This window comes from Phaseolus vulgaris, chromosome 2, assembly GCF_051622355.1.
Source record: "Phaseolus vulgaris cultivar YP4 chromosome 2, ASM5162235v1, whole genome shotgun sequence".
In the NCBI taxonomy this organism is placed as follows: Eukaryota; Viridiplantae; Streptophyta; class Magnoliopsida; order Fabales; family Fabaceae; genus Phaseolus; species Phaseolus vulgaris.
Window position 1 is genome coordinate 30740104 of NC_143499.1, and position 13904 is coordinate 30754007.

The 13904-nt window shown below is 32.4% G+C and overlaps 1 protein-coding gene across 7 annotated transcripts; it reads right to left on the reverse strand.

The window, feature by feature from the left end:
• Positions 1 to 2158: 2158 nt before the first annotated feature.
• LOC137811383 (Pleckstrin homology (PH) domain superfamily protein) lies at positions 2159 to 11702 on the reverse strand. Of its 7 annotated transcripts, none has more exons than XM_068613094.2 (9): positions 11495 to 11702; positions 10674 to 10825; positions 10337 to 10424; positions 9503 to 9731; positions 8824 to 8877; positions 3458 to 3555; positions 3206 to 3331; positions 2980 to 3069; positions 2159 to 2515 (listed from the first exon to the last, which is right to left on the reverse strand). In XM_068613094.2, the coding sequence occupies exons 1-9, from the start codon at positions 11558 to 11560 to the stop codon at positions 2390 to 2392; spliced, it is 1029 nt and encodes a 342-aa protein (XP_068469195.1). In that variant the 5' UTR covers positions 11561 to 11702; the 3' UTR covers positions 2159 to 2389. The 7 variants fall into 7 exon arrangements, with proteins under 7 accessions (XP_068469195.1, XP_068469194.1, XP_090154686.1 ...); XM_068613093.2 differs by having other exon boundaries at positions 8824 to 8873; positions 9499 to 9731; positions 11495 to 11681; XM_090298560.1 differs by having other exon boundaries at positions 10703 to 10825; positions 11495 to 11666.
• Positions 11703 to 13904: the final 2202 nt, after the last annotated feature.

A 13904-nucleotide genomic window follows, 5' to 3' on the forward strand; every position in this document is an offset into this window, starting at 1 on the left:
ATTAATTTAATTTTATTTAGTATTTAAATATTAGTATTTTAGTTATTTATTTTATTATGATATAAATAGAAATATTTTATTAATATTTACGTTGATAATCAATTATTGAAAAAAAGTATAATTAATTATATGCTTATTTCTTAGCCATTCAACAGTGAAAATTTGTCAGTATAAAAATTACCTTATTTTTTTTTGTGTTTTTTTGGTTGCTTTATCTGCACATGGGATTGCATGAATAGTAATTTTTTAGCAAAAAAACTCATTTGGAGAGATAAAAGTAAACTGTTTTACCAAATAAATTATAAAATATTTCTAATGCAATCAAAAAGTTATTTAACTTTACTGCTAAAGATATTATGTCATTAACCCAGTTTTTTATTTTTTATTTATTTTCTTTTGGGTACATTAACCCATTTTATTATCTATATGGTTTACAATAACAATTAATTAAAGTCTCTGTACCTTTCCTTTACCATTAACCAGAAAAACACCTATTATTACTTTTAAAAGTCATGCCTGAAATAGATTTTGTGTTTTAAAATAATTTTTAGTGCATTTTAAGAGTAATATATTTTGATGATTTTCTGAAATGAATAAATTGATAAATATTTGTGTTAGGTGAATGTGTAAATTAATGTACCAAAAAGAAAATAAATAGAGTACAGAAAAGTACAGAACAGAGTGTAATGCTCCCTGACTTGAGGCCGTTGGTGTGAGAGCGAAATGACAGAAATAACACTTTTGCTAATTCATGGCACTGAAATCTTTGTCGTAAAGCTCTTGTTTTAAAGTGCACATGGAATGATGAGTATCTCTTTACTATTTTATATCCTTGTTTTTTTTTTCTTCTAAATCAGCTAATCTATTATTATATTCTAACTTTCTCTAGAAAAAGTATTTCAATTAAAAATATATTAACTGTTTAGCATTTAGAAAATAAATAGTATATTTTGATGCTTTTATTTTTTAAAACAAACTAATAATAAATTAACATAATTTATTAATTTAATGCAAAAAATTATTTACTGGTGGTGTTGAATTAGTTGTTTACATGCCCACATTTTATCAAAATTCATGCAATTAATATTTGGTTCATGGGGATATATGAAGCTACCCATAACATGAATGTAAATGTGTTATTAGTTGTTTTAATTCAAAGTTATTTTTGACTTTAAAATAAACTTTTTCACTAAGATTTAATGGCACGTCAAAGTTCACCCCAAAACAAGAAAACCTTGTCACGATCCAATGTAACTTTACGGGTGACAGTGGAGGTGGATTATACAATGTCTTGTTTTAGATATAGTATTTTAAATACTATTAGTACTGTAATCTAATTAAAACTAACACGTCATCTTAGTAACTAACTTTGACCAATTTTAATTTCAAAAGAAGAAGAGAACAATTAAGACAAGTACAAAATTTGATTGAAAAAATATATTAATGTCCAATAGTACCTTGTTCTGAGTATTGCATTACAATTTGATTCACAACTTAGCAAAAAGCGTTTTGGTTCAGAAAAAGTTATTGAATAGCAGTGAGAATGTCATACATAACTTAAAAGGTAGGCAATTACTTCCAGTATGCTTCTGATTTCAGGGTGAAATAACAAAAATGTCCTAAATAAGATGGATACATTTTGGACTTCTATGTTTTTAAGATTTTATTTTCTAAAATGAAATTTTTGATTGCAGAATTGTTTTTCTGAATGAGATTTTGTTTTTTAATTATATTTTAAACTTTTATTTTCAAAAAATAATAATCTCTTCCAAGTCTGTTTTTTTTTTTCAAAACCTATTATATCCAATTCTGAATTTTTTTTGAATGAAGGGCATTTTCAGAAATTTCCCAAATGAAAATTTAAGTGTGTAGGTTGCAGGTTAAAAAAGGTTGGGTGCAGGAAGAATTTCCAAAAGTAACAATTTTGTAATCTCAGCAAAGTGTTGTGTTTTTTTGGGAGATCCACTTCATTCTGGTTTTACCATTGGTTCAGTAGAAAAGAGTGGGGGTAGTATATTCAACAAATCAAGATGTTTAATTAAATTAACTTCAATTATGACTTTTTGTAAGAAAATGCCAAATTTATCTAATATGAAACAAACACCCTAATCCTTTGAAAAAAACAGAATGGCAGGTCCAAGGTAATGTGTGCATCATCTTAAACAGAAAAGATCAATTGCATTAATCTAAGGTATTTTATCCGACAAAAGGCAACTACATTCTTCTCATATGGTACATAAGCAACAGCCTCCAAATACAAGGTTTGGAATCACAATCTAAGAAATGACACCTTAAAAAAATAAATTTTTGTGACAGGAAAAATTGAAGGCTCAGTATTTGATTACTTCAAATGGCTCAAGGTGGCGCAATAATCATGACTCCAATACTCTCAAGATACTGGAGCATATTCTTGGATGGTTGAAGCCAGCTTATTTCGATCATCTTCGGTTTTCATTCGGATCAAGAATGTACGTGCAACTACACTATCGTTATCCCCACTTCCGTCAGCATTACCCTACAAAAGTCCCAAGTTTCAGACACAATTTCCATTGGCTATTCAATCATACGAGCCGTAAAAATGCTTAAATAAATAAATGAGGAGATGAAGTTCGAAGAATCAAAACCAAGAAGAGAGCATATTCAAAATAACAACCATCACAAGAATACTAGATAGGAAAATACAGACTAAACCACCACAGGCGAAATTTAAACAATTTCACTGACATAGGAGGAGCCATATTGAACCTAAGAACAGATTAGCCAAAGGTCAATAGAAGCCTAGAACACCTGACTTGCACAACTATATCCACTGTATGGTAGTCTAAACATTTCAAGTTTCCTTTCCATTCCCAAACTTTCAAGCGTTTTTTATCCAACACAGTGATTTTTCTATTATAGAAATATTAAATACTTTTTCAGTACATGCTTGCAAACCATCTCTACAGGTATTTAGTTCAATTGCAATATTTCAGTGCTTACCGCAGTATGGAATATTGCAACAAGAGAGTTCTTCTGCGGGTTTGTCTTGATTCCTGGATACAACAAGGCATTGAGAAGAATTTTTCCTACCTGCACGAAGGTAACAAACTGAACAGTAAGTGAAGTTCTCATTTAAATAACTAAAACTATAGATTACTTACATAAACTCCCTGGATAACTACTAGTATATAAGCATTGCAATAAAAAAAAGGTAGCATGAACAAACCTCATTTCGAACAACAATTGTAGGTTTGGATTCTTTGGTAGCCTTGCTGACACCTTCTTTGCATTTAATAGACAGTTGACCCATTCCTTTATCTTTCCATGCATCTTTATCAGCTGGATCACTTGACTGAACATAACAATAAACAAAATTATTGAAATGAACAAAACAAGATCAAGCTGAATTGAAGCAAGGGAATAAAAAATGCTTTCCCAAAATAATTGTGACATATAGCAGTATAAAATAAAAGAATACCTTCACATAAAGCTTGCACTTCACTTCATGTACAACAACTACACCTTTCTCTTCCGTCTTCTTAACTGATGGGCTGCTAGGCTGCTCCAATTCATTTTCTGAGACCACAACAAGAATATTTTATTCATCAACCTATAGCTTCTTTCTAAGAGAAGTTATATTTTATACATGTCATGAATATTATTTAAATGTAACCAAGGTGGTGCAAAGATGGGCAAAAAATTTAGTTATGGGAAAGTTTGTTCAAGCTTATAACTTCTGATTTAGTGATAAAAAGGAATGAAAGAAATAAGATTATTCAGATTTGACAAGATAACATATTGTTGAATTACTAGAAGATTCGAAGAGTTATTGTTTTATTACTATAATTATTTTTAGGTGATAGAGTTCTAGATAAAGTAGCATCTTGTACTTGTTTCAGACCAAGAAATGTGAAAACCCTAAACCCTAAACCTTATTGTTTGGGATTGCTTGAAGTGCTCCCAAGTAAGCTTGCCACTATTTTGACCTCCTCCACCACCATCACCATCGCCGGAGTTATTGTTTTGGCCAGTGCCCTAACTAGGAGATTCACCATCCTTAAATCAAGTAGTTCCCATATCTTCGTCTCCAAAAGATCATTCACCAGCACCATTTATTTTGTCACCTGAGTCACCTTGAGGTAGTTATTCCTTATCTACCATCATATTTTCTCTTTTTGGTAATCACATATTGCTAATGGGACCCATGTCCCCATAATTAGATGACATAATATTTCTCTTTTGTCACTAGTCAACTATAAATATGTCCTTCACGTTCCAAAACCTTCTAATAATCTTGTTTTTGTTCACAAACTTACTCCTGGCTTAAATTGTCTTGTAACCTTTCTCTCCATATATGTTTTTCAGGATCTTGCCACATGGAAATTGTTAAGGAATAAGGAGGTTATATTACCTTCAAAGAGTAGGAACTAAGGGTAGCATTAGTAAAGGAATGACTACCTCCTGTCTTCAATTTTATAATACTTATGTATACTCTCAAATTTAGTTTCTCCATCTTCGTCTTAGACATCCATTGTTTTATGTTCTTAGGTCTAAGCTTCCTACTTTATTTTCAAAAGAGTTTATTGAATCTTTTAAGTGTGATGCAATTAGTTGTTCAAGCACCATTGCGCTACAAAAAGTTTTAAGTTTTAGCCCTTTTAATTTGATTCACTTTGATGTATGATGTATGGGGCCGCCCTACGTCAAATTCTAGTATATCAAGATGTCACTTTTATTAATGATTGAACTTGTATCACATGGCTTTTCCTAATGAAAAAAAAAAATTGAAGTTTCGTTCAAATATTGGGACAAAATATGTAAATCAAGACATTGTTAAATTCCTTTCTGAAAATGGTATTGTTCATGAACTCAAACCTTCTATTCTAAGTGTCTATCCCTAGGTCTTACTAGGGAGTGACTATACTCACTGTTGCCTACCTTATTGATAGATTACCCTCTTATGTTCTAGATGGTCTTAGTCATGCTACATCTCAAACTTCCTTCTTTCCATCTATTCCTTTGCGGCCTAGTCTTCAAAGTCATGTTTTTGGTTGTGCTGGTCCATGTTGATAGTCAATTTTGTGGGAAATTAGATCCTAGAGTTGTTAAGTGCATATTTTATAATAAAAAGGGACATCGTTGTTATCATCCTCTGAGCTGAAAAACTTACACCTTTATGGATGTTAGTTTCATCATCTATCTAGTAGCATCCTTAGCTTCAGGGGGAGAGTTCTATAAAAGTCAAGCTATTTCGAGTCTTAAGTCGGCCTTTGTCTCTTTGGTGCAAGAAATCTTCATCCATTCATACTAATGCTACCCCTGATACATCTTGCAAGGATGCTTTTGATGTTGCTCTTGATGAGGCATTTTTGTTCCTAAGTCAGGTTCGACACTAGATATTAGTCGTTCAAAAAATCTCTTTCGTATTAAATATAAGAGATAGAAGGATCCTAACTTGATCCATGAACAACTCCAATAATTTGAACCGAAGGTAAACTATTCATAATTTTATACCTTTTAAAAATTCCTTGACTAAAATTTGAGACTCTAACCTTCATGGCCTAATTATTGCCCATAGAAAAGGAACATGGTCATGTACTACATATCCTATTTCTCAATTTGTGTCTACTATTGATGAAGTCAAAATCCCCACAATCTGAGGCATTACAAGATAAGAATTGGATTCAAGCCATGAATGAAGAGATGGGTGCCTTAGAAAAGAATCAAACTTAGAAAATTGTTGATAGACCACAATATGGGTCGTGGGATGCAGATGGGTGCCTTAGAAAAGAATCAAAATTGGAAAATTGTTGATAGACCACAATATAGGTCGTGGGATGCAGATAGACTTGCATTGCGAAATATCGATCTGATGACACATTGGATCCTTACAAGGAAAGGTTAATCGCAAAAGGATACACCCATACCTACAGTGTTGACTATGAGGAGACTCCAATGGCAAAGATGAATATGATCAAGGGTCATCCTTTCATTGGCAATGCACTTTTGTTGGGAGTTACAATAGTATGATGTAAAAATCCCTTTGAGTATTTAGAGAAATAAGTCTACATGGAAATTTCGGCCTTGCTTTAGATCTATTGAAGAGAGGAATAAGGTATGTGAGTTTAAGAAAGCCTTATATAGACTTATGTAGTCACCCCATACTTGGTTTGGGAGACTTAGTGTGTTTGAATTTCAATTAGGAAATTGAGTTTAGTTGAACCGAACTAGAGTTGAAAAAAAAAACTCATTGTAGCTTAAGCTGAATTTGCCTTCTAACAAGATCTAAAAAGTGTCAAACATGTTGATATAGTGCTCAATGAAAATTAGAAGTTGGGTCGGATGTTCCAAGTGAAAAACACACTCTTACATCATAGTGACCATAAACAATTTTATCAAACATTACTTAGAGGGAAACTCACTTTGATCTCAGTGAATGACATGATTTGTCACATAATTCTATGAGAATAAAAGTTGCTCTTGAATGAAAAGCTTGTTCTGTTTTAGATGAAGGGAATTTTTATCCCCTAAAGGAAATATGTTTTAGACCTACTCAGAAAGATATGTAAAATTGATTGCAAGACACCACCAGAGCTCCTATAGAACACAACTATAGTATTTGGAGTGATGGAGATAAATCTATAGTAAATAAGAGTCATTATCAAAGACTTGTAGAAAAGCTCATTTACTTAGTAAATGCTCGACAAAAAATAGCACACTTTGAGCGTGGCCAACAAAAAAATAGCTTACACTTTTAGTGCGGCCAGCTAATTCGTGCATGATTCATGACAACTACATTTACAAGTTATAAATAGAATCCTTCAATAATTAAAGACAAGTTCAAGAAGATGATTGCTATTTAAGAAGGATGGAAAATTAAATATGGATATGTATGTTGATACAAACTAGGTTGGGTCTATTACTAATAGGAAGCCCACATCAGGATATTGCACGTTTTGTGACATAAGGTGTGTGTGAATTGGTATGGCTGAAAATTATTTTGAAGTGGTCTTAAAGATAAGTATGAAGAACCAATGACTTAGTTTTGTGACAACAAATTAGCATAGTATTACTCGCAATCTTTATCCAGGAAGAGTGTTCAAAACCGAACCGATCCAAACAAATAATCGATAACCGATTAAATTCAAAAAAAGTTGGATCAATTTCAATCTTTTTTTTCTTCAGAACCAAGCAGTTTGGTTCGGTTTGTGATTTGACACTCCAAAACCGGCCCAAACAAACCGAATTGAAATCAATTACATAAATATAATATTACCCTATTATTTCACTCATATACCAGAGTTGTGTACACAAGAGGAAAACTCGATGTGCCTCCTGAGTTCATGCCTTTAAATCTATGGCAAAGTAGTAGCTCAATATGTTTAACATATCAAAAGGGTGGTGAAAGAGATGTCATGTTGGTGTGAACATTACAATATTAGCCTTGGGGGAGAATATGCTAAAAGAAAATAAAATATTATTGGAAAGAAACAATACAGAGGACTGGTTTTGATGTTTCAATTTTGAATTCCATATAATATAGTACATGCTCATAAAGGGTGGGTTGTTCATGGCGGTTATATAGTATTTATGCCACAATGTATAAATACAAGATAACCACCTTTGTTCGTTATTTTTTCTTCGTTGTAAAAGGATGGACAACCTTTGAGCCTTTATATTTTATTTTAGTTCCTTAGTTGATAAAAAAATTGTTATGTGTACACAAATTATTTAATATTCTTCACAACGATGAAAAGAACAAAATTTTACTTATAGTGGAGTAGGGAATAAAATTATTTATCATGATACAACATTAGGCCACCATGTTAAAAAGATAAAGACCAGAAATACTACAAAATCGCAAAAACAATCCAAACCGAAACATGAGAATTGGTTTGAATTTTTGTTTAAACAGAACCAAATCAAACCGCATCTAATTTTTATGTTTGGCTCGGATGTATTTTTAATCAAAAACAAAACCAAACCGTGAACACCCCTACTGTCCAGCATGATAGGACCAAGTACATGGAGATAGATCAACACTTCATCAAAGAAAAACTAGATAATGACCTTATAAATGCTTCCTACATCCCATCAAGACTTTAGCTAGCAGATTTGTTTACAAAGGAACTTCTTACAAAACAGTTTCATGATCTTACATGCAAGCTGTGAATGATTGATATTCAGGCACCAGCTTGAGGGAGAGTGTTGAGCTACAAGAAGATATTATCAAATATTGTATGATTGATACAAAGATATTGTAGGGATACGACGAGTAGTTATTTTCTTCCTGTAATTATTTATAGGGTGATAGAGTTCTTTATAAAGTAACCTCTTGTACTTGTTTCAGACCTAGAAATGAGAATCAAAGTTTTTGTTTTCTTCGCCTAAATCTCTCTTTCAAGTTAGATAACAATGAAAAGACTGATATCTAAAGCACCCAGTTCAATTTATAAGGATAAATAACACAGGCTGTGTCACGGCTTTTTTTGTTTAAAAAGAGTTTCTTTCACAATTCAATTGGGAAAAAATCCATTTTTGTTCCACATAAGCTGCAGATTTAGTTTTGTTCTTTCAGTATAGGTATCTTTCATTGAAAGCATTGCATATTGAAGAAAAAGTAAAATACAACAATACAAAATGTATCTATAGCTAGACATATATTTATCAACACCACCTGCCTACTACCAAGAAAAGGAAACTACCCTTCATTTATAAATATATAAACAAGAACAACTTTGACAATAAAAGATGGCACCAAAAAAGGTCTAAACAATAAAAATACAAGTATAATTGCTAAACGAAATAAAGATAAGAAAGAAGAGACCAGAATTGAATCCTCACCTTCATCTACATCATCCGAAGCCTTGTTGTTAGAGGGAGCAGAACTTTGGCTACCTAAAAATAGAAAAAATTTATGCCTGAGTTTAAGGTGTAATATTGAAGTGGATAAAATAAGTACAAAGATTAGTAAGTATGAAACCCTAACTTTATCAGCCTTCACTTTATGAAACCCTGACATATTTTACACACATACACACATATAAATACATGTATATGGGACATGTTTAGTGAAAGCAATTGTCACTTTTACAACGTGAGAAAACTATAAGTTAAATAATAGAATGACACGTGGATAGTCAGGATTAAGAGTTAGTAAACGATCACATGACCACATAGAAAAATCATGTGCATATTATTAATGGTGCATATTTATTATTTTTATTTATCACAACAAGAGTTCTCATTCGATATCTTCCATGTATATATAGCATAAGATCAAAATATTCAGTTCAGCTTATTTTTGAAAAATAGTCATTTTCTTTTTGTTAGCTTTCTGAGAAAGCTTTTGAACAAAAAACCAATCACTTTCAGGAGAAAAACTGTTACTAGATATGGGCAAAGATTTCCCTTGACTGGCATACATTCAAGCACCAAATGCACAATCAATCTAATTATTTTCTATATTAAATCATGAGAGGATAATTATTGGGTAAATTTTTAAAAATGGGAATAGACCTACCATATCCAAAAATGCTTTGACTGCTTGAAAATAATACAGGACTCCATGGACTAGCAAAATTTGTAGCAGTAGTATCAGGAGTAGTTTTCCCTCCAAAAAAAATATTTTCTTTGTTTACTACTTCAGGCAAGAGCTTTTTCCCAGAAAAAGCAGCACCAGCATCAGGAACTGAATTTTCCGCCTTGGATGCATTTGCTTTGAGCCAGTTGACAACATCACTGAACTTTTCCTGAAATAATAAAAAATTACAAGGTCAATTTATTCCAATTCTGTATATGCATGATTTGCACCCAAACTCGGAGTGCTAAAGCAGCAGTGTAATTCCAAATAAAAGAAGAAGGGCATGCATGTTAATACTAGGTCAAAGAATTAGACGAGCAAGAAGCCAAGGGAAAGAAGTAACAAGTAAAGATGCTACTGTACAGCCTTAGCCGCTATCCCACCAGTAAATTCAAAGGCAGGTAACAGGTGAAAGTTTTATATTATAGATAGGATGTCCAAAACAAGAAAGCAATTTATACTTGTCATTGCTCACAAAACAAACATCAACTACTAGTAGAACAACCAGAAATGATATTTTTATCACCACTAAAGGCTACTCTTCTCAAGTAGAACTCCAGTGTTCTCATAAATGTATGCATGTCGGTTAGTGCGCATGCATCTTTTCAGTGCAACCTGTACAACCACGGAAGCAATAATACTACTAGATATGGGATCAGCTTCCTATAAAATGGTACCTTCAACAACACATTAATAGAGAACAGATAGTGAAACCAAATAAATTTAAATACAAGTGATATATGATTTTAGTGTACTAAATCGTGTAAGGATTACCATAATGCTCGAAGCATGATTTATGTAATCTCTGACACCATCTTCCCAAAGCTCATCAGGATGATTCTTTAGTTGCGTTTGAACCCAACTGTGAGGAAGACACAGCATAACAAGGAGAGGTTATGAAAGAGCCAACACGGCATTCGTAAGCATAGAAATGCAAAATCCTTAAACCTAGACTTATATATAACCACTATAAAGAAAACATGCTTTATAACAACAACCACCAAATAAACCAAACCAAATATCCAGAACAAGGTTTAAAGCTCAATGATAGAAAAATTGAAATGTGGAAATCAAGCAAAAAACAAACGTTGACATAAAATAAAAGATGAACCTTGCAAACTGGGTATTTAAAGCTCTCACATGCTGCTGTGATGACTCTGCGCGTTTCATATTCAATGGTGGTGCTGCCACCATTGGTTGTTGAGATGGTTCAGCCCTATGAACATCAAAGAGGGATCCTTCCATTATTCTTTTATTCCGGAACTGCACATTGTAAATGAAGATAAAATAAGGACAATTATTCTTTCTTTTCTCACGCAAAATCTTCAAAAGTTTTCAATAAATAAGGGGTGTGAAATGCCCTTGAACCCAACCTTTAGAAATTGAATTGGGAACGTGCATCACAGTCCTCACTAAGCAAAAGTCAAACACTTGCAAAACCAATACTCAAAATCTAAGTGTGATGAGCATAAAGCCTTAAACTAAACCAGTAAGGAAAGTGAAAAATATTAAACAGAAACTATCCAGTTCTAATTCCTACCCATCTCCCTCAACACTGCAACTGATGACCTAATGACTTCAGAGGCTGACTGTCAAAGATGGTTAATAATGAAAAGTACGTTGAAATAACCAATTTTTTAAGCAGCTAGCAACCATTCTCTCACTTCCAATTGTTATAGCTCGTATTATGTTGCCAACGATTACTGAATTGTAAAAGAGGGAGACACTCTTAGAATGCTAATTGCAAGCATCTTCATAACCCATTATGCGGACATACAACGCTAAAACAAAAGACAATAAATAAATACACTTCTCATAGTTGAGAACGAGCTCACACAATTTTTGTTCTATTCAAAATTGGGGGAAACAGTAGAAGCTAAAGCACAGCACATAAACAAAATTATTAAACTGAGACAACGGTCACATACTTACCGGAGCTTCGTTAGTATCGACCTGGTTGGGTTCTGACACAGCCAAACGCTTTGAACCTTTCATCATCGATTTGGGGAAATAGGGTTTTTGCGGTAATTAACGGTTATGCAGACGCTGGAACAAAAAATTCGACAGTATGAAGGACAGTACACATGAAAAGGCTCCTTTCTCTGAAAGGGGCACTTTCAGAAACTAATAAATACAATACGAAAAAATCAAATAATTTCTCAAAATTAAATGCATCAATCGGGTCCGTTGGATCGAATGAGAAACTCACTTTCAACTGAAACCGTTGGATGGAACTTGATTAGGGTTTTCATTCACATGGAGCACGTGCTGTCCTTGGTAGCATGTCGACACGAGTGAGGGCCACATGCTACTGGGCATTGTTTAAGCCCAATAGGGAACACTGAAGTGCCCTTTCCCTCATCCAATGACTTCACCCACTGTTCCAACTTTTGATTTAAACTGCCGGAATTTGAAGAAATATATTTTGAACCTTTTAAAAAAAAATTCTTTAAATAAATAACTTTTTATTGTCACTTTAACTAATTTTTGTAAAATACTCAATAATATTAAACTTCTTGCATCCTCACCTGAATGCATAAATAAATATAAATATGATATTTGTTAATCATTATCAACGTAATAAATTACAAATATAAATAATATTTTAAATATAATTATATTGTGTTTTAATTCCTATAATTAAACTCTAAAAAAAAAGTGTTGTAAATGAAAAAAAAATAGTAATTACAACATTCCTTCATAACTTTAAATGTATTTTTCATATTTGAGTTACGGTATTTTTTTTTATAGTATTGTGTCTTGTAACAGCTAGATTTGCATTAAAGATAACGGTTTATCTGTAAGGAACAAAAAAAAAAAAAAAAAGTCTTAGAGTAGAAATGGTAAAATTAAAATGGCACCTGAATATTTTATTATTAAAGTGAAAAGGCTATATAAATAGAAATTTAGTTATTCAGGTTTTATTTTAAAAAAACTATCATCTCTCTAAAACTCCTTTTTCCTTTCCTCTGCCTTCTTTCTAAAATCTTGACCTCCTCGCTCATTTGTTTGACGATCGGAGTCCACCATTGGACTCCTGGCAACGAGATCTACAAGATTGACCGATCAAAATCTTAGACAAAGTAAGTTCATTCTTTGCTCTTTTTCCTTTGAGTTAGTTTTGATCTGGTTGGGTTGCCTTTTAATTTAAGTTTGCATGTGAGGTTTTTAGCTTCAGAATTAATCTTTGTTAGCTCAAGGTCCTAGTGATGTAGTTAGATTTGTGATCAGGACTCTGTGGTGCAGGTTAGGGTATCCTTAAGCTTTTGGTGGGTTTGGAGCTCTTAGTGAGCATTTGCTAAAGTCCAGGTAAGGGAAGCTAGTTTAAAATCTTCAATAGAACCCTAGGTTAGAAGATTTGAATGTGAGTGTGACGTGGTCACCAATTCCAAATTTTGTTGCAAGATTTCTTGTTTTGAGTAGATTGTAGTTTGATTGAAATTGAAAGTGTTGTGATTGAGAATTGGTTGTTTGATTTAAATGGTTCTAGAATTAGAAATCATATATATGTATAGATGGACATAATAGCTCAATGATTCAATGAGGGTGATTGTATCATGCTAAACAGGAACTACCAATGTAATGTGTAGATTTATAATTTATGAATCGAATGAGATGTTGATTTATAATCTGATAGGTATATTAAGTTATGCAGAAATTTTCTGCATATTTCGCTCAAGCTAGCAAGTTCTAACTCAAGCTAAAAAAAGTATGGGTGCTCTCTGGAGGATTTTAGCTCAAGCTAGCGAATTCTAGCTCAAGCTAAAATTCTGGGTGCTCTCTGGTGGATTTTAGCTCAAGCTAGCGAATTCTAGCTCAAGCTAAAGTCTAAAAAAATAATAATAATAATAAATAAATAAAAATATATTAAACTAATTTTTATTTGCTTTTAAAAGATTGATTTATTTATTTCTATATAGTTTTTCTTATAAAGTATGTAAACTTTTATTTCATGTATAGTTAATTAAAAATCTCTTTAATTAGACATTTATATGATTAGTCAATGAATTGTTATGTATTTTGGAAATTTTAAACATTGGTATGATTTGATTGTTTGATGGTGGATATTTTGAGGTTCAAAATATGAATTCTAATCAAGACATAGTATTTTCAGGAAAGAAAATACCGTGTTAAGATTGTTTAGAATGTGCATTGACTAGGGATTCGTCTAGAAGGAGATATCCTGACTCTCTTGAGATAATGGAATCATATAAATGAAGTTATTCAGGTGGTGAGAGTCGAAGGAGGTTCATATGAATGGGTGAGTTGTTTGAAAGATAATTAACTTGACCTGTTATATGAATTAACCCTGTCATGCTAGGAGAGAGATGATATTGAGATT